This window comes from Ranitomeya variabilis, chromosome 3, assembly GCF_051348905.1.
Source record: "Ranitomeya variabilis isolate aRanVar5 chromosome 3, aRanVar5.hap1, whole genome shotgun sequence".
Classification (NCBI taxonomy): Eukaryota; Metazoa; Chordata; class Amphibia; order Anura; family Dendrobatidae; genus Ranitomeya; species Ranitomeya variabilis.
In genome coordinates this window covers 753,377,188-753,395,651 of record NC_135234.1, presented here as the reverse complement: position 1 = coordinate 753,395,651, position 18,464 = coordinate 753,377,188, and the positions used below count along the sequence as shown (strand labels likewise).

Sequence of the window (18,464 nt, the reverse complement as noted above, 5' to 3'; positions counted from 1 at the left end):
TGCGTCTCTCAACTTTCTCTTCACAATATCCCACAGATTCTCTATGGGGTTCAGGTCAGGAGAGTTGGCAGGCCAATTGAGCACAGTAATACCATGGTCAGTAAACCATTTACCAGTGGTTTTGGCACTGTGAGCAGGTGCCAGGTCGTGCTGAAAAATGAAATCTTCATCTCCATAAAGCATTTCAGCCGATGGACCCTGCCCTTGATGAAACACAGTGGACCAACACCAGCAGCTGACATGGCACCCCACACCATCACTGACTATGGGTACTTGACACTGGACTTCAGGCATTTTGGCATTTCCTTCTCCCCAGTCTTCCTCCAGACTCTGGCACCTTGATTTCCGAATGACATGCAAAATTTGCTTTCATCAGAAAAAAGTACTTGGGACCACTTAGCCACAGTCCAGTGCTGCTTCTCTGTAGCCCAGGTCAGGCGCTTCTGCCGCTGTTTATGGTTCAAAAGTGGCTTTACCTGGGGAATGCGGCACCTGTAGCCCATTTCCTGCACACGCCTGTGCACGGTGGCTCTGGATGTTTCCACACCAGACTCAGTCCACTGCTTCCTCAGGTTCCCCAAGGTCTGGAATCGGTCCTTCTCCACAATCTTCCTCAGGGTCCGGTCACCTCTTCTCGTTGTACAGCGTTTTCTGCCACATTGTTTCCTTCCAACAGACTTACCATTGAGGTGCCTTGATACAGCACTCTGGGAACAGCCTATTTGTTGAGAAATTTCTTTCTGGGTCTTACCCTCTTGCTTGAGGGTGTCAATGATGGCCTTCTTGACATCTGTCAGGTCGCTAGTCTTACCCATGATGGGGGTTTTGAGTAATGAACCAGGCAGGGAGTTTGTAAAAGCCTCAGGTATCTTTTGCATATGTTTAGAGTTAATTAGTTGATTCAGAAGATTAGGGTAATAGGTCGTTTAGAGAACCTTTTCTTGATATGCTAATTTATTGAGACAGGTTTTTTGGGTTATCAGGAGTTGTATGCCAAAATCATCAGTATTAAAACAATAAAAGACCTGACAAATTTCAGTTGGTGGATAATGAATCTATAATATATGAAAGTTTAATTGTAATCATTACATTATGGTAAATAATGAAATTTAACACTATATGCTAATTTTTTGAGAAGGACATATATATATATATATATATATATATATATATATATATATATATATATATATATATATATATATACATACACATACACACACACGTGATTATATATACACACACCTATAAAGTAGTCTCCCAACAAAAGTAATGAATTAGGTTGACTACTCCTGGCAAAGCCCAGTGGGGTGAAACGCGCGTTGAGGTTCCTGTGCGCCACTTTCGCCTGGCCAGATTGCCTGAACAGGTCTCTAGGTATGGTTTGTTTATGACAGTTATCACTTCTATTCATGCTTTGGACCAATTACTATTCTTTTGGCTATGATGTCTTACCTGCAGATTCATTATTGTGCCTATGGATGTTTAGCTAGGTAGCGTTCATTCATTAATGCTCATGCAGTTTGTTGCTGCCTTAATTTAAGTACTTGTTGAATTGTTCAAATTTGCAGCAATTTATGTATGAACATAATATTTTCACACTATTTAGGTGTTAATGTATTTTTTTTTATTGGAGCACAGTTACAATGTTTGTTATGCCTATGTTTTAGGGAGATGTTGACTTTCCTCAATTGGAGGTGAGTACTCCGAACATATTTTTAGCCATCCTAGCTTATCTCATATTGTGCATCATTATATATTATGAAATCCTATGTAATAAACTTTCCATTAATCCATTTAATTAGCCTCATTATCCTGGCAATTTAAACATCTGCTAGGTAGTCTTAAAGAGAATCTTCTTGGTTTCAATACTTCACTAACTCTCTAGACAGCCTTTTCCAGCACCAAGTTAAAAAAAGCAATAAGTAAACAGTCCATTTAATAGTGCGGGTTCTCCTGCTCAGTGTCCTCCGCATCTCCAGTCACCGACACTGAATGAGACACTTGGTGTAATGATTATAAGGGATAACTCAGGAGACTCTTTGCATGGAACAAGACAACTACAGGACACAGTTTTATAAGTGGTAAAGTCTATATTATCACACGGTGATTCAAACAGGTGCAGAGAAAAACTCAAGTCCACAACACTTGGGGTAAATATTAAACGCAGCTTAGCAGTCTATAGGAAACTTCAGAGGAAAATGCAATCACGCGGAAAGTCTATGAAGCACAATTATTCTTGAGGATACTTGACACGAATAAGTCCATGGTAGTCCAAACACAGAGATATGCTTATAAGGCAGTTCAAATAATATCTTAGCACAACCAGGAAGGCCTGGGTAAAAGTCTCAGGTTCAAGCAGAGCAGCAACAGCTTACAATATCCAGCAAATGCAGATGGAAACAAACAAGCAGCCAGATGGAGGATTACTGGAAACCGATGTATGCAGCGGAAATTCAGAGCCGAGTAGCAGGATCTCCACACAGGTTCACAGGAGCAGGTGCAGGTGCAAAGCCAGGGAGTCATCAGGAGCTGGATGCAAGACAGAATACTCTAGCACAGACTAAAGGCTGGGGTGGAGTTGTATAGCAGGAAGACAGTGCACATGAGACCAAAGATGCCATCTTGGAAAAGGGCAGTAATGCACAAAAAGGTAATCAAAATGTTCAGAGTCCTGACACTTGGTCTTCATTTTATATTCCAAACCACACCCCCAGGGTGTTGACATGTGAGCAGTTAGTCCCACTCATCCATGACTGCTCATAAAACCCAGCCCCGATACACCCTATTAATTCACTCAGCAATATACGTGCTGGAGCCCGCTTTCCTGGGCTTACGTCACCAAACCTACCACCCTCGATGATTCATATCTCTGCTCAACCTGTTCCCCCCACCATCTGCCTAAAGCTCGGGGGCTTGACACCTTCTGCCAAACAGTGGACTCTCGACAGTCAACATTTCCATGCAGTTTCCCGGGCCTATGCTCCACATGGAAGCCAAAATCCTGAAGTACTAAGAACTACATTGTTCACCTTCTTGTTCATTCGCCTCAGCGTTGCATGGCCTGAATTTCCTGCCTAAGAGCTAGTATCTTAATAGTGTTCAATGCCCACTTGATGGCCAAACATTTTTTCTCCACTATGGACTAATTCTACTCCCAGGATGTCAGTCTCCGACTTGGACAGTTTATGGGGTGCTCTTCCCCGTTCAGCTCTTGTGAGAAGACAACGCCCAGCTCGATATCTGAAGCATCCATCTGCACCACAAACTCCTCAAAGAAATCCAGTGCCACCAACACTGGCTGTTTGCATGGAGTTAGCTTCAGTTCCTAGAAGACCATCTCAGCTTCTGGAGACCACTTTGCCTTAGACTTCTTCCCTTTAAGGAGGTCCATCAGAGGGGCTGCTATCATGGTGAAGTTAGGGATAAACTGTTGGTAGTAGCCCAAAATGTCAAAGAAGCAGGTCAGAGTGTTCATAGGCAGAGGTTGTGGCCAACTTTGGATAGTGTCAACTTTATTTGTGGCTTTATTTCACCCCTGCCCACAACATAGCCAAGTATTTAGCTTCCTCCATTACCATTTATTTGAGTTTATGGAAAACCTCTTATTCTGTGGAGCATCAAGTATTGCCTGGAGTTTGCTCAGATGGCTTTCCAAATTCTGGCTGAAGATCACGTCATCCAGGTAGGCCGCTGCATACCTCTTGTGGGGAATTAGGATCCGATCCATGGCTCTCTGGAAGGTGGTTGAAGCTCCTTGTAACCCAAATGGCATCCTTGTGCACTGGAAGCATCCATCTGGCGTTTAGAAGGCAGTCTTCTCCTTGGCATCTTGGGACATGGGAATTTGCCAATATCCTTTTGTGAGGTCAAGGGAGGCAATGTACTGGGCAGGCCCTAGCCTTTCAATCAATCTATTGACACGAGGCATGGAGTACGTATTGAACTTCAGCTTCCTATAGTCATTGCAAAACCGCCATTCTCCATTTGGTTTCGGCACAGAGACTATGGGACTGGACTGACTCTTCAATGACTCCCAGGTTCAGCATCTGCTTCACTTCTTTCAAGATCACCTCTCGATGCACTTTGGGAATCAGGTCCAGCTTCAAGTTTACCCAGACATGAGGCTCCATCAGAACCTTATGCTCTATTATCCGAGTACTACCTTGTAGTTATCAGAACAACTCTCGGCACTGTTGCTTTTGGGCACGTGACAGCGACAGCCACCTCTTTCACATCAGTTTCAGACTTGCCTCCAAATACGGGGCTTCCTATCTCGCCATGGCTTAATCAGGTTGACTTGGTACAGCTGGTAGGGCTTCCTTCTTCCTGCTTGGTGGACTTTATAGTGGACGTCACCAATCTTTTCAACTACTTCATAGGGGCCCTGCCACTTGTCCAGGAATTTGGTAGGTACCAGTTCCCGATCCTCACGGTTCAAGTGTCTAACCCTCACCGATCTATTGTACACCCTTGACTGTGCCTCTTGTGCTTTGAAGAGGTGGTCTTCCACAATGGGCATCACCTCGGCAATTTTCTCTTCCATCTGGGCTACATGTTTGATTACACTCCTGTAGGGGGTAAACTCTGCCTCTCAGGTCACAATTTCTACATTCCAGGAGTCCACGGGGGTGTTGGTCATACAACAGTTCAAAAGGGGAATATCCTGTAGAGTCCTGTGGGACTTCTCAGATGGAGAACAGAAGGTATGTCAGTAGCCAGTCTCTCTGGTCCTTCTCTACCACCTTCTTCAACATGGCCTTTAAGGTTTTATTAAACCTTTGCACCAAGCCGCCCAGATGTAGATGGTAGACTGAGATCCAGAGTGGTGCGATTGTCAGGGATTTGCACAACTCCTTCATCACCTTTGACAAATTGGGTCTCTTGGTCCGTTAGGATCTCCTTAGGCAACCCTGTGCTAGAAAAGATATGGAAACTCCCAGGCTATACACTTGGCAGAGCAGTTTCATAGTATGACCTCCGGGTACCATATAGCATAGTCCAGTATCACCAAGATATGCTGATGCCCTCTTGTGGACTAGACCAGGGGTCCCACTAGATCCATGACTATGCGGTCAAATGGCACTTCAGCGCTAGTGCCATTGCCTAAGCCACCAGGGAGATCAGCTGTAAAGTGGGACAGGATCTACAATAATTCTCGATTTCTCTGTGACAACTCAGGCCCATAGAACCTCTATAGGATCGGTTCCTGGGTTTTTTTCTACCCCAGAGAAAACCCTAACATGTTCATGGGTCATGTCTAACATCTGTATGGCCCTGGCACCAGTAACTGCTCAATTACCTCACCTCTCAGCTTGTGACCCGATATAGTAACTACCCATTCCATAAACTATGGGCATCTGGTGTCAACCCCCGGCTCTTGAGCGACACCATTAAAGTACAGCCACATTATCAAACGCCCCTTTTAGAGTTAAGTCCCTGAGTTGCGCTCTTCCAAAGTTTCCCCCAGACACCCCCAGCTCAGGGATATTGGCCTCCGAGGGTGCTGCCTCATCCACATTGCCAACTAGCACACAAAAGGGAAACCTGTCGGCAGTGGCCTGCAACGAGGTATTTTTAGGAGTGACCTGGCTGTCGTCCGGTCAACCAGACGTCTTCCCCTTTCCCCCAGAAAACCCAAAACAATGCAAAGTCCTTGACTACTCATGGTACTCAGTGCCACAGTTTGTGTCTATGACCACTCGGGCCACAATGCAGTCCTTTGCGTCGCCATGGATTCAGCATACGCCCACCATCTTCCCAGGGATCAGCCGATGAGGAATGGTGGCCCTCGCTAGGGTTACCAAACTCCCACAAACCAGTCATATGCACTCCGTTCACTGATGTCTGTGGTCCTTCGCCAATTTGAGGGACAGCACTAAAGGCAGGAGATGCAAAATACAAGCAGCGCCATCCTATGCCGCAGTCCATTGACTTGGTAGCCATGTGGCTACAAGCGGCTATGTGACCTACGGTCTGACACCTTCAACAATTTACACTGTTAGATGGGGCCTTTGACAACTCTCAACTCCTGGGCTCTGGACGCCCCCCAAATGTGGCTCTAGTTCCCCACTTTTGGGTGTCAGCCCACTTTGGGAATATCAGTATGGAGATGCTAAGACTCTTTGCTTCCCCAAGGAACTCTCGACCGCCTGGTACCTTTCCACCAGGTTCACTAGGTCATTGGTATAACAGGGATCTCCCTGGGCTACCCAGAATTCCACCGGCCTCGATAGGGAGTGCATGAACCAGTCCATGATGACCCTCTCCACCATCTGTACTGGGAAGGTAGAATCAGATTGCCATCAGTTTTGGACCAGGTGTAGGAGGTCGAACATTTGGGAACGGAGAGGTTTGTCACTGCAATAGGCCCAGAGGTGCATCCTGACAGTCAGAGTCACTCCTAAGTGTGCCAAGATCTCAGTTTTCAACTTGGCGTACTCTTTTGCGTCCTGCAAGACCAGGTCATAATAAGCCTTCTGCAGTTCCCCTGTTAAATATGGCGCCAGAACCTCTGCCCACTGGAGACCATCTCTCCCATTCCGCCACCCTTTCAAAAATTGTCAGGATTGCCTCAACGTCATCACCCGGGGTCATATTTTGTAAAGCTCTCCTTACAGTCTTCCTCATGCGAGAGTCATCACCTGGACTTGGGAGTAAAGCAGTTGCCTTGCCACAGATCGCCTCACCTAGGAGTTCCATCTGCTGCGGAGATCAGCCTGCACCAGTGGCTTTATCAACTCCATGTTGACTTTTGCTGCTGCAATCGCTTTCACTCAGGACATACGGTATCTCTGCGGCAGTCACACTGCCCCTCGGGATTCATGCCTGTGCTTCTAGCACCAATTGTAGAGTTTTGCACTTACTCAGCTGCTGTTCAGGTAGGCACAGGGAGCGGTTTCATTAAAACGTCCATTCTGGTTTATTAGAACTTCATAACCCGCTCAGCTTAAGCAAACGAAAGACAGCCTTTTTTCAGGCACAAAGGGAAAAAAAACCCAGAAAAGTAAGCAGTCCATTGAGTAGTATGGGTTGCCTGCTCAGGTCAGTGTCCTTCAGCAAACAGACTGGATGCCTCCACACCTCCAGTCACAGACAGTGAATGAGACACTTGGTCTCCATTTTATTCACCATACTAGGCCCCAGGGTGGGATATGTGAGCAATCCATCCCACCAATCTCTGATACGCCCCATTAACTCTCTCAGCACTTTACGTGCTGGAGCCCGCTTTCCCAGGCTTAGATCACCGAAGCTACCAACCTTAATGATACACATCTCCCCTCAAGGACCTGTCCATTCATCACACACAGACTGCTCAAAAGAATAAAGAACACTAAAATACCACATTCTAGTTATCACGTGCCTGTATAACCTCCCTACAACGCCTGGGCATGCTCCTGATGAGGAGGTGGATGTTCTGAGGGATCTCCTCTCACACCTGATAGCATAAGTCATCTGGACAGTCTGTGGTGCAACGTGACCTTGGTGGATGGAACGAGACATGATGTCCCAGATGTGCTCGATTGGATTCAGGTCTGGGGAACGGGCAGGCTAGTCCATAGCTTCAATGCCTTCATCATGCAGGAACGGCTGACACACTTCAGCTGCATGAGGCCTAGCATTGTCATGCTTCAGAAGGAACCCAGGGCTAACTGCACCTGGAGCGGCCCCCTGACGCAGGACAGCAGGGTACTCGGATCCGGGTCTCTCGGTTCTGAGGATGTCACAGTGGCCCGACCCGGTCCGTGGTCCTGCTAAGGGGCGCCCAATAAAAGGTGTAGGTGGTGGTGTAGGTCGCAGTAAATAACGAGGACACAGGGTTGCAGTCTCTTTACCTCTTTACTGAAGGCTTCGGCATCCACAATCCCGAGCACTGCTAACAGGGCTGGCTGAGACCAGCCGGTCCGAAGGCACATCCAGAGTTTCCTTTGCAGGTGGAAATCAGTGCCTACCTACTAGCGCCTGGGTGTTGTAGTACTTCCCTGCTGAGCACCACGGGATAGTCCTCACAACTGTCGTGTATGTTTCTGTTCTTTCTCTCCGTCCCCCAGATGATATGGATAGGACGCACCCGTATGACGGGGTAGGCCTGGAGTTATTTTATAGGGACCCTAGAGACGCCCATCTCCCACAATTGCCTCCGTTGTCTTCATTAGGTGATTTAGGTGAGACAGCCAACCTAAAATTAACTGCCCTGCCGTTGGTTTGAAGTAATGCGTAGAGCCCAATACTTTCTCAGCGTTCCGGCCACCGGCTACGCGCCTCAGTAGGATGTTGCCGATCTCGGGGCACGACTCCTACTGGTTCTATCGCCTTTGTGCTGTGATCTCGTTTCTCACTTCTCCACAATATACTTCGCTTCGTGTCCTTTAAGATGCCGCCGCAATGTAGTACAGGCACAGCGATCTGTCCTTTCGCTAGGCCTCTGTCAGGATCCCACCCCTGACAGGGACCCCCCTGAATCTTCCCAAGCAACGCTCTCCTCTCACTAGATGTTACCTGGGCAAAACCCAGTCAGCTTCTTTCTAACTTCCTATCCAACCCCCAGTTTTACCAGAGTGTGAGGAGTGGCCTAATACATAGAACCCTTTGCTCCCCCTGGTGGCCGGAGTGTGAAGTGTAATGTGTGACTGATACCTGGTCAGGTGAACTCCTTTAGTGCCATCAGACGTACCATCACTCCCCTTAGTGGCGGAGCGACAGTACTGCAACGACCAGGACTCTGGGGCGCTGCACACCTACATACACTGTGTTCCAAATTATTATGCAAATTGCATTTAAGTGTCATAAAGATGTAATTGTTTTGTTTTTCAAATAACCTAAGTCGTGGATGGTATTGTGTCTCAGGGCTCAATGGATCACTGAAATCAATCTTAAACACATGTGATAATTGGTTTTCCAGGTGATTCTAATTAAAGGAAAACTACTTAAAAATGATGTTCCACATTATTAAGCAGGTCACAGTTTTCAAGTTACTTGGGAAAGAAAAAGGATCTCTGCTGCTGAAAAGCATCAAATAGTGCAATGCCTTGGTGAAGGGATGAAAACATTTGAAATTTTCCAAAAACATAAGCGTGATCATCGTACTGTTAAGAGATTTGTGGCTGTACCTGAGCACAGATGTGTTTGTGCTGATAAAGGCATAATGAGGAAGATTTCTGTCAGGCAAGTTCATCGGACTAAGAGAGCAGCTGCTAAAAAGCCATTACAAACCAGCAAACAGATATTTGAATCTGCTGGTGCCTCTGGAGTCCCTCAAACCTCAAGGTGTAGGCTCCTTCAAAGGCTTACTGTGGTGCATAAACCTACTATTCGGCCACCCCTAAACAGTGTTCACAAGCAGAAATGGTTGTATTGGGCCCAGACATACATGAAGACTAATTTCCAAACAGTCTTGTTTACTGATAAGTGTTGAGCAACCCTGGATGGTCCAGATGGATGGAGTAGTGGATGGTTGGTGGATGGCCACCATGTCCCAACAAGGCTGCAAAGTCAGCGAGGAGGTGGAGGAGTCATGTTTTGGGCCAGAATCATGGGAAACAGCTGGTAGGGCCCTTTAAGGTTCCTGAAGGTGTGAAAATGACCTCAGCAAAGTATATAGAGTTTCTGACTGACAACTTTCCTCCATGGTCTAAAAAGCAGAAACGTGCCTTCAGGAGCAAAATCATCTTCATGCTGACAATGCACCATCTCATGCTGCAAAGAAAACCTCTGAGTCATTGGCTGCTATGGGCATAAAAGGAGATAAACTCATGGTGTGGCCACCATCTTCCCCTGACCTCAACCCTATAGAGAACCTTTAGAGGATCATCAAGCAAAAGACCTATGAGGGTGGGAGGCCGATCACATCCAAACAGCAGCTCTGGGAGGCGATTCTAACTTCATGCAAAGAAATACAAGCAGAAACTCTCCAAAAACTCACAAGTTCAATGGATGCAAGAATTGTGAAGGTGACATCAAAGAAGGGTCCTATGTTACCATGTAACTCGGCCTGTTAGGATGTTTTGGCATTAAATAGCTTTTTTGTTCAGTGAATGTGACCTCCTAATGCTGCAAATTCCACAAATGAGCATTTTCAGTTCTTTAAAACATATCAAATGTTTAGAAATACTACTGTGCATAATAATTTGGAACAGTGCATTTTGAGTTTTTATTCATTTTGGAGATTATACTGTTATCATTGGGAGGTTTCTTCAATAAAATTCGATGTATAATCTAACGGCTGATGACTTTTATTAGACTGACTGTCATTTGCACCAACCATTTAGGAAAATCTGATAAAAATGTAGTTTGCATAATAATTTGGAACATAGTGTATAATAGATCTTTATTTTCCTCAAACCCAACACATATTTCGAAGCAAAAAATATCAAAGTCCCCTTCTTATTTTCAGAGAAACACGGATTTGTGGCACAGAAAACAGAGATTACTGTGTGCAGCAGCTGTAATAGAATCGAAGCGACACATCACTGGAATCAAGGTCTCTGCTCCTACATCAAGCTGCTGTCAGATTACATAGCTGACTGATTCCCTTTAAACCCAGCAGACCTTCTACAAAAATAAAGCTATTTTCGCTCCTGTTTCTACTGTTTAAATGGGAATAACCCCTAAAGGGCAGTCACACAGTGTAGATGAATGTCAAGAAAACCTATGTGTTCCTTTGAGACTGGCCGACTAGTGTGCAAACTCTTTCTCAACGGCAAATATTGGGGGGGTTATTGGGGTCTCATTATCCCAGCTCCCTCTATGATAACAGGACACGAGCCTCTAGATGGGTCTGGCTGCACCACCTACTCCCACCCCCCACATTGCAGTCACTATATTCAGGACCAACACCCAGAATAATCGGTCAGGTCACAGATCCCTATACAAAGCAAATATACATTAGTGGGATCAATATATTTTCTGAGTGAAGGAACAGGAACCAGAAAGACTCTGCAGATATCAAGGGCAGAAGGGGCGAACATTAAAAGCTGCAGAGAAGTACGGAAGCGACTGCGCCGCCATTAAAGGCATTAAGTGAACAATTAATCACTGTATTGTTAGTCTGCAGTTCCTTAAAGGAAATATTACATGTAACGATCCAATGAGATCATCCCAGTATTATCCTTCACCTATTCAGAAAAGGAGCAGACATCATCATCTACAGCAAAGTCTGCTTTACCAGCGTACAATTAGGGTTGGATCGTTGGTGCGAAAGCGGCTTGGAGGAGTTTTATTTCCTGATTTTAAAAGTTGCAATTTGTTCAATCAGAAGTTATTTAATGAAATAAAAAAAATCTGATTAATTTAAAATTCATTGACTGCGCTAAAAAAAAAAACAAAAAAAAAAACGGATGAACTGAAGTACAAAATCTCTCTCCCCTTTTTCATCTCCGAAGACTTTAATGGCAGAGTCTGATCCGCAAAACGGAAACAAAAGGAGAATACGACTTTCTCCCAATCTTATGATCAGACAAATGGATTTGTTTTTAAGACACACATTTGTGGATCAATTACGCTATGTGTCAGTGAGGAGTGAATCCTTCGTGTCCATGGTCTAGGTCCATGCTCTCTGGCCGAAGACAGGATCTACACAAAATTTCCTTACTTTCTGGGATCCCAGGCTCCGCTTCTGATTAACTGGGCTGGCAGACATCTTTGCGGCATGTTGCACTCAGTTGATGTCTAATTATAAGCCAAGCCTGGGATCCCAGAGGGTAAGGAAATTCTCACAACTCCTGTCCGCGGGAGAAGATGACCAACCTGGACCATGGACCCGGGTCACACGATGCACATGGTGGCTCAGTGCTTAGCACTACCGGGGGTCCTGGAATCAAATCCCACCAAGTAGAACACCTTCAAGGAGTTTGTACGTCCTCCCTGGATTTACGTGGGTTTCTTCCAGGTTCTCCGGTTTCCTCCCACCCTCCAAAGACTGATAGGGGATGTAAATGGAGAGCCCCAATGGGGACAGTGCGGAGGATGATGACTATAAAGTGCTGTGGAATAGGATGGAGCTATATAAGTGAGTAAAATAAATGAAAAAAAAAAAGGCTTCACTTAATGCAGATTTGCGCAGCTACTTACAGTACAAGTGCGGAGAGTGTGAACACATCCCGAATCTCCTCCCTTGGGTGTTCATTTCCTCCCCATTATTATGATCCCTTCTTGCCGTCAGTGACCGGGAAGAATCGGATCTGTACAAGAAAGGATGTTCTCACAGCCGAGACTTTGCTATAATTGTCTCCAGTCTAGACAACCCTTTCTAAGCTAAACAGTTTGGACTCCGGCCCGATCACTTGCACTCATTCATTGTAGCAGAGGACAGGAGACATTTGTGCTGAGGATGTATTGGAGGATTATTGTGCAGCGCCCCAGAGTCCTGGTCGTTGCAGTACTGTGGCTCCGCCACTAAGGGGAGCTATGGTACGTCTGATGGCACTGAAGGAGTTCATCTGATCAGGTATCACATACACCAATACATTTCACAGCTGGGCCTCCAGGGGGAGCTAAGGGTGGTATTTATTAGGCCACTCCACACATACTGGTAAAACTGGGGGTCAGGCAGGAAGTTAGAGAGAAAGCTGACTGGGTTGGAACCAGGCAACACCTTGTGGCAGAGGGTGTTGTGGGGAAGATTCGGTAGGGCCCCTGTCGGGGGTGGGATCCTGACAGAGGCCTGGCAACTTGAGAGAATGTCACGGGACTGTGCCTGCTCAGTATAGCAGCGGTGCCCTAAGGAAGGATCAGAAGCGAGATATATTGTGCTGAGTGAGAAACGAGATCAAAGCAAGAAGGAGAATACCAGTAGGAGTCGTGCTGTAAGACCGAGGCAACATTCTACTGAGGCGCAAACTACCGGCGGCCGGAACGCCGAGGAAGTATTTATAAATCTAGCTTCAAGCAATACTTCAAACCAACGGCAGGACAGTCAGTCATAGGCGGGCTGTCTCACCTAAATCACCTACGAAGACATAGGGGGCAACCTGTGGAGAGGGGCGACTCTAGGGTCCCGGAAGAGCTCCGAGCCTACCCGTCATACGGGTGCGTCCCAACCGTAACACCGGGAGGGACGGATTAGTAGAACATCATCTAATCGAGTTGTGAGGGAACACGAGAAACAGACACAACAGTTGTGGGGACTTTCCGTAAGCACAGCAGGGGAGGACCACAACACATAGCGCTAGCAGGAAGGCACAGATTTCCACCTGCAAAGAGAACTCTGGAGGTGCCATCGGACCGGCCGGACTTGCGCAGCCTGGCGAACCGTATTCCGGACTGAGGACCCAGAGACCTTCAGTAAAGAGGTAAAGAGACTGCAACCTGGTGTCCTCGTTATTTACCGCACCGCACCACCACCATCCACATCCATCATATCATTTACTGTACGCCCCTCAGCAGGGTCACGGACCGGGCCTAGCCACCGTGACAAACCCCAGAGCAGAGACTCAGAGGCCCGGTACCGGGTACCCCTCGGCCCTGCGGCAGTGGGGGCGCTATAACTGCAAACACTCAGATTTGAGAAATATCAGGTCGATAAAGGTTTAGATCATTTCACCCTTTGGTTGCAAACAAGAAGGTTTCTATTCACTAACAGTAAGCAGAGATTTTAGAATTAATGATAAACACAAAAGAGGGAACATTATCAGGATTGACATTTCGTATGCAGATTGGAGCAAAAGCTGCACCAAGTAGATTGTTCTTTCCCGGCACCAGAAAATGAAAATTTACACCAATCCTCAATATCATAGTACCGGGCAAGCATTTTATGAGGCATGACCCAATATATTCTTCACAGGTCTTTTTTGTACATATATGAAACGTTAGTATTAGTGATGAGCGAATGTGCTCTGATGAGGTGTTGTCCTCCATACTTGGGTGCTAACAGAGGAATAATATGTTCGAGTCCCCGCGGCTGCATGTCTAACAGGCAGTCCCCGCATGTGTGCTGGCTCTCGAACAGCTGTGAGACATGCAGGCACAGGGACTCAAACATTATTCGAGCACGCCGAAAACACTCACTTAGCACCCAAGCATGCCGAGATAACGCCTTATCAGAGCACGGTGGATCCTCACTAGTCAGCATTAATAAATCCACCCAAGGTTTGTAACCTCCGTACAGAGAATGGATTCTTTGCCCCAGGGTGAAGGAAAGCGGAGCTCTTCGTTACTACTGGCAGTCACTATATATTTCCAGTTATTTCATTAAATTGTATTACTAGAATATACAGTTATCATTTCAGTGTTTTGCTTCAGGAACAAGGGCAAAGAAGTAGTGATCATCTATCAAAAGCCACAGCTAAAAAGCCGCAAACAGCAAAAATCAAGTCCAGACATTATCAGAAATTACATGTCTTTACCTACCAACGTAGGAGAGAATAGACGGATTTGAGAGAGATAGATCGATAGATAGATAGATAGATAGATAGATAGATAGATAGATAGATAGATAGATAGATAGATAGATAGATAGATAGATAGAGATAAAATAAAGCTCAAAAAATATATAGGGGTCGCACTCTAAGCTCTGATGACGAAAAAATGGATTTTTAAATCAGCACTGTCTGGTTAATAGCTAATATTTCATAATTTCATCATCTGACTTTGGAGTGCTGCCCCTTTTTTGGGGGAGTTGTTGTATGCAAGAGATTTTGGTGACAACCGTTGGGGGTTTTGCATCCATCTTTGCATAGGAAGAGTGGATTTTTTTTTTTTTTTTACAGATGCAATTCCAATAAGAAAGCAGCAATCAAAGTGCAATGCAAGTAGAGAAGAAGGGCTTGGAATAAATAATACTTATTCACGTTTCTTCTTTTCTTTAAATAGGAGTGCTGCCTTGAGATAGATTGATAGATAAAAAGATAGACGATAGAGAATAGATAGATAATAGATGATAGATAATAGATAGATAATAGATAGATGATAGATAGATGATAGATAATAGATAGATAGATAGATAGATAATAGAATAGATAGAAGTAAATTTACAACAGTAGAATTCAGTTTTGTACTGTCAGGAGATGTAGCAGAGTTGCTCATTTATAGCAGAGTTATGAAGTGGTAGATTTACCCTCTGTTTTACAGAAAACCAGCCTAATGTTTCTCGCAGCCCTGCAATACATCTTATAATGTGACTTACCGTATCCGCTGCTCCTCTGCCTTCTTGAGCTCAGAGTCTCTGTTCAGGACTTTCAGGATGGCCTCCTTCTCAGCATCCGTTAGAAAGCTCAGATCAATCATTTTGTCTTTCAAAAATCAATAACGGGGAAACTAAAAAAAACCAAGAGCACAGCGGTGTCGTCCAGAAGACCGGATCTCACGGAGAAGGAGGATTTAGTGCAGCACACACCGCTCTGGTGCAGTCCAGACTTGGGACTTGTTAGCAAAATAACTGATCATTACTTTTGGTCAAGAGATTCTTGGGAAGGATCCACATTCCTGGTTACACAGTTCACATGCTCCCCGTCTCTGCAGTCAGGTGTCAGACTGGGCCGGATTCAGAAGGAAGCAACGATGAGCACCAACATCACCTGAGGAGAGAAGGATAATGTGACTATATATAAAAATTACTGCCATAAAACAATGTATAATAAATGAAAGATTTACTACAGTATTTCCACAAACTACTAACATTTACGAAAAGGAATATACCGTCACCACTACAATACTGCCCCCTATATACAAGAATAAAACTACTATAATACTGCCCCTATATACAAGAATATAACTACTATAATACTGCCCCTATGTACAAGAATATAACTACTATAATACTGCCCCCTATATACAAGAATAAAACTACTATAATACTGCCCATATATACAAGAATATAACTACTATAATACTGCTCCTATGTACAAGAATAAAACTACTATAATACTGCCCCCTATGAACAGGAATATAACTACTATAATACTGCTCCTATGTACAAGAATATAACTACTATAATACTGCCCCAAAGTACAAGAATAACACTACTATAATACTGGCTCCTATATACAAGAATAGAACTACTAGAATACTGCTCCTATGTACAAGAATATAACTACTATAATACTGGCTCCTATATACAAGAATATAACTACTATAATACTGCTCCTATATACAAGAATATAACTACTATAATACTGCTCCTATGTACAAGAATATAACTACTATAATACTGCCCCTATGTACAAGAATATAACTACTATAATACTGCTCCTATGTACAAGAATATAACTACTATAATACTGCTCCTATGTACAAGAATATAACTACTATAATACTGGCTCCTATATACAAGAATAGAACTACTAGAATACTGCTCCTATGTACAAGAATATAACTACTATAATACTGGCTCCTATATACAAGAATATAACTACTATAATACTGCCCCTATGTACAAGAATATAACTACTATAATACTACTCCTATGTACAAGAATATAACTACTATAATACTGCTCCTATGTACAAGAATATAACTACTATAATACTGCTCCTATGTACAAGAATATAACTACTATAATACTGCTCCTATGTACAAGAATATAACTAATATAATACTGCCCCTATGTACAAGAATATAACTACTATAATACTGCCCCTATGTACAAGAATATAACTACTATAATACTGACTCCTACCTGTAAGAAGGGGACTACTGAGCACTATGAGGACCACTTAGCTCACCATTTACATACATAGTGTGACTATATGAAGTACAGCACTACTTTAGTCGAGTGTTCGATGCTTTGTTCAGATCTTGTACAGTATTTGGTCTTTCTGTATCAGCGGTACGTGGAGCAGCATCTCCAGGAAATGAATAGTACATGAAATGACTGGCACCATTAGTCACTTAGCCCCAACACTGCACATGATTACACCATGAGTCAAGTACATACGCTTTATATGAACAGGTTTACACACTTTACGGATTCCATTGTGGAGACACATGAGGTGGCGACTGGTAATGCTGGGAGCAAAAGATTATAAATCAAATCTACCAGCTTGCACAGATCTGCTTAGCAAGTTACTCATTCTTCCCCCCCATGTTTTTTAAATTTCCTTGTTCTACGGTAGTAACTCAGTCTCTCCCCCAGGGCCTTTGCATATGAAGGTTACATTTTTTTTGTTTTGTTTCTGTATACAGCTCCTGTTTGTAACCATGAGGACACAATGTTTACACACATATACATACATATATACATACACAGGGGTTGGACAAAATAATGGAAACACCTAACGTTTTGGCATCATAATCTTTGAACATGTTATAAACATGCAAACCGTGACATATGGTAATGTTTTGTAGTGGTTTATTTGTGTTATGTGATATGTGTATGTAAATTAACTGTTTGTTTTGCATAATTGTAAGGACATTGATGAGAACCTGATACCAATGGCAGACCTCTCGGATTTTCAAAGAGGCCAAATTGTTGGTGCTCGTATGGCAGGCGCTAGTGTAACAGAAAGTGCCCGAATGCTTGGTGTGTCAAGAGGTACTGTCTCCAAAGTAATGACTGTGTTTGAAAGAGAAAGAAAAATGTCCGCAGCAAAGCACCGGTCCGGCCGAAAGTCAAAGTTGACTGAGAGAGACCGTCAATTCGGTCGAATTGTGAGAGAGGCTCGCAAGACCATGGCTCCGAAAATCGCTGCTGAGCTCAATGAACACCTACAGAACCCAGTTTCCACGAAAACTGTTCGTCGGGAGCAGCAAAAATCTGGATTCCACGGAAGAGCTGCAATTAGAAAATGGCTGTTCTCAATGACAAATTTTTCCAAGCGTTTAGAGTGGTGTAGAAACCTCCAGAATTGGTCCCTCGAGCAGTGGAAACATGTGATATTCTCAGACGAATCATCGTTTACCCTATTTCCGACCTCCGGCTGAGGGTACGTTTGGCAACAGCCGAAAGAAGCATTCCATCCAGACTGCCTTCTCCCAACCATAAAACATGGCGGAGGTTCGGTTGATGATCTGGGGTGATATTTCGTGGAGATCTGTCGGGCCAATGATATCCCTTTATGGAAGAATTAACAGCCGACATTATTTAGGCATTTTGGGCAACCAAGTGCATCCAATGGTTCAAGCACTGTTCCCGGAGAGGAACGCCATCTTTCAGGATGATAATGCACCAATTCATACAGCTAGAATCGTTAAAGCATTTCACGAGGAACATTCTAATGAAGTTGAGTATCTCATCTGGCTCCCACAATCCCCAGACCTCAACATTATTGAGCATTTATGGTCGATTTTAGAGATTCAAGTTGGACGTCGATTTCCGCCGCCATCGTCGCTCCAAGAACTGGAGGGTGTTATAACTGCAGAATGGGCTAAAATTCCTTTGGAAACAATTCACACCTAGTATGAATCCATACCTAGGAGAATTGAGGCTGTAATCGCCGCAAAAGGTGGACCTACACCATATTAAACTAACTTTTGTTGATGTTTCCCTTATTTTGTCCAATATATATTATATATTTTACGCACACAAACAA

At 44.3% G+C, this 18,464-nt stretch overlaps 1 protein-coding gene across 7 annotated transcripts in view; it reads right to left on the bottom strand.

Moving 5' to 3' along the window:
- Nucleotides 1-18,464, bottom strand: part of SYTL2 (synaptotagmin like 2) — a 114,199-nt gene that overhangs the window by 55,719 nt on the left and 40,016 nt on the right. For 5 of the 7 annotated variants that reach the window (XM_077298622.1, XM_077298624.1, XM_077298620.1 and 2 more), the window contains exon 2: nucleotides 15,122-15,512. In XM_077298622.1, the coding sequence (XP_077154737.1) occupies nucleotides 15,122-15,222 (101 nt within the window). In that variant the 5' untranslated portion in view covers nucleotides 15,223-15,512. Of the gene's footprint in view, nucleotides 1-15,121; nucleotides 15,513-18,464 lie in introns of those variants that run through there. The other 2 variants (XM_077298619.1, XM_077298621.1) reach the window with 1 other exon arrangement.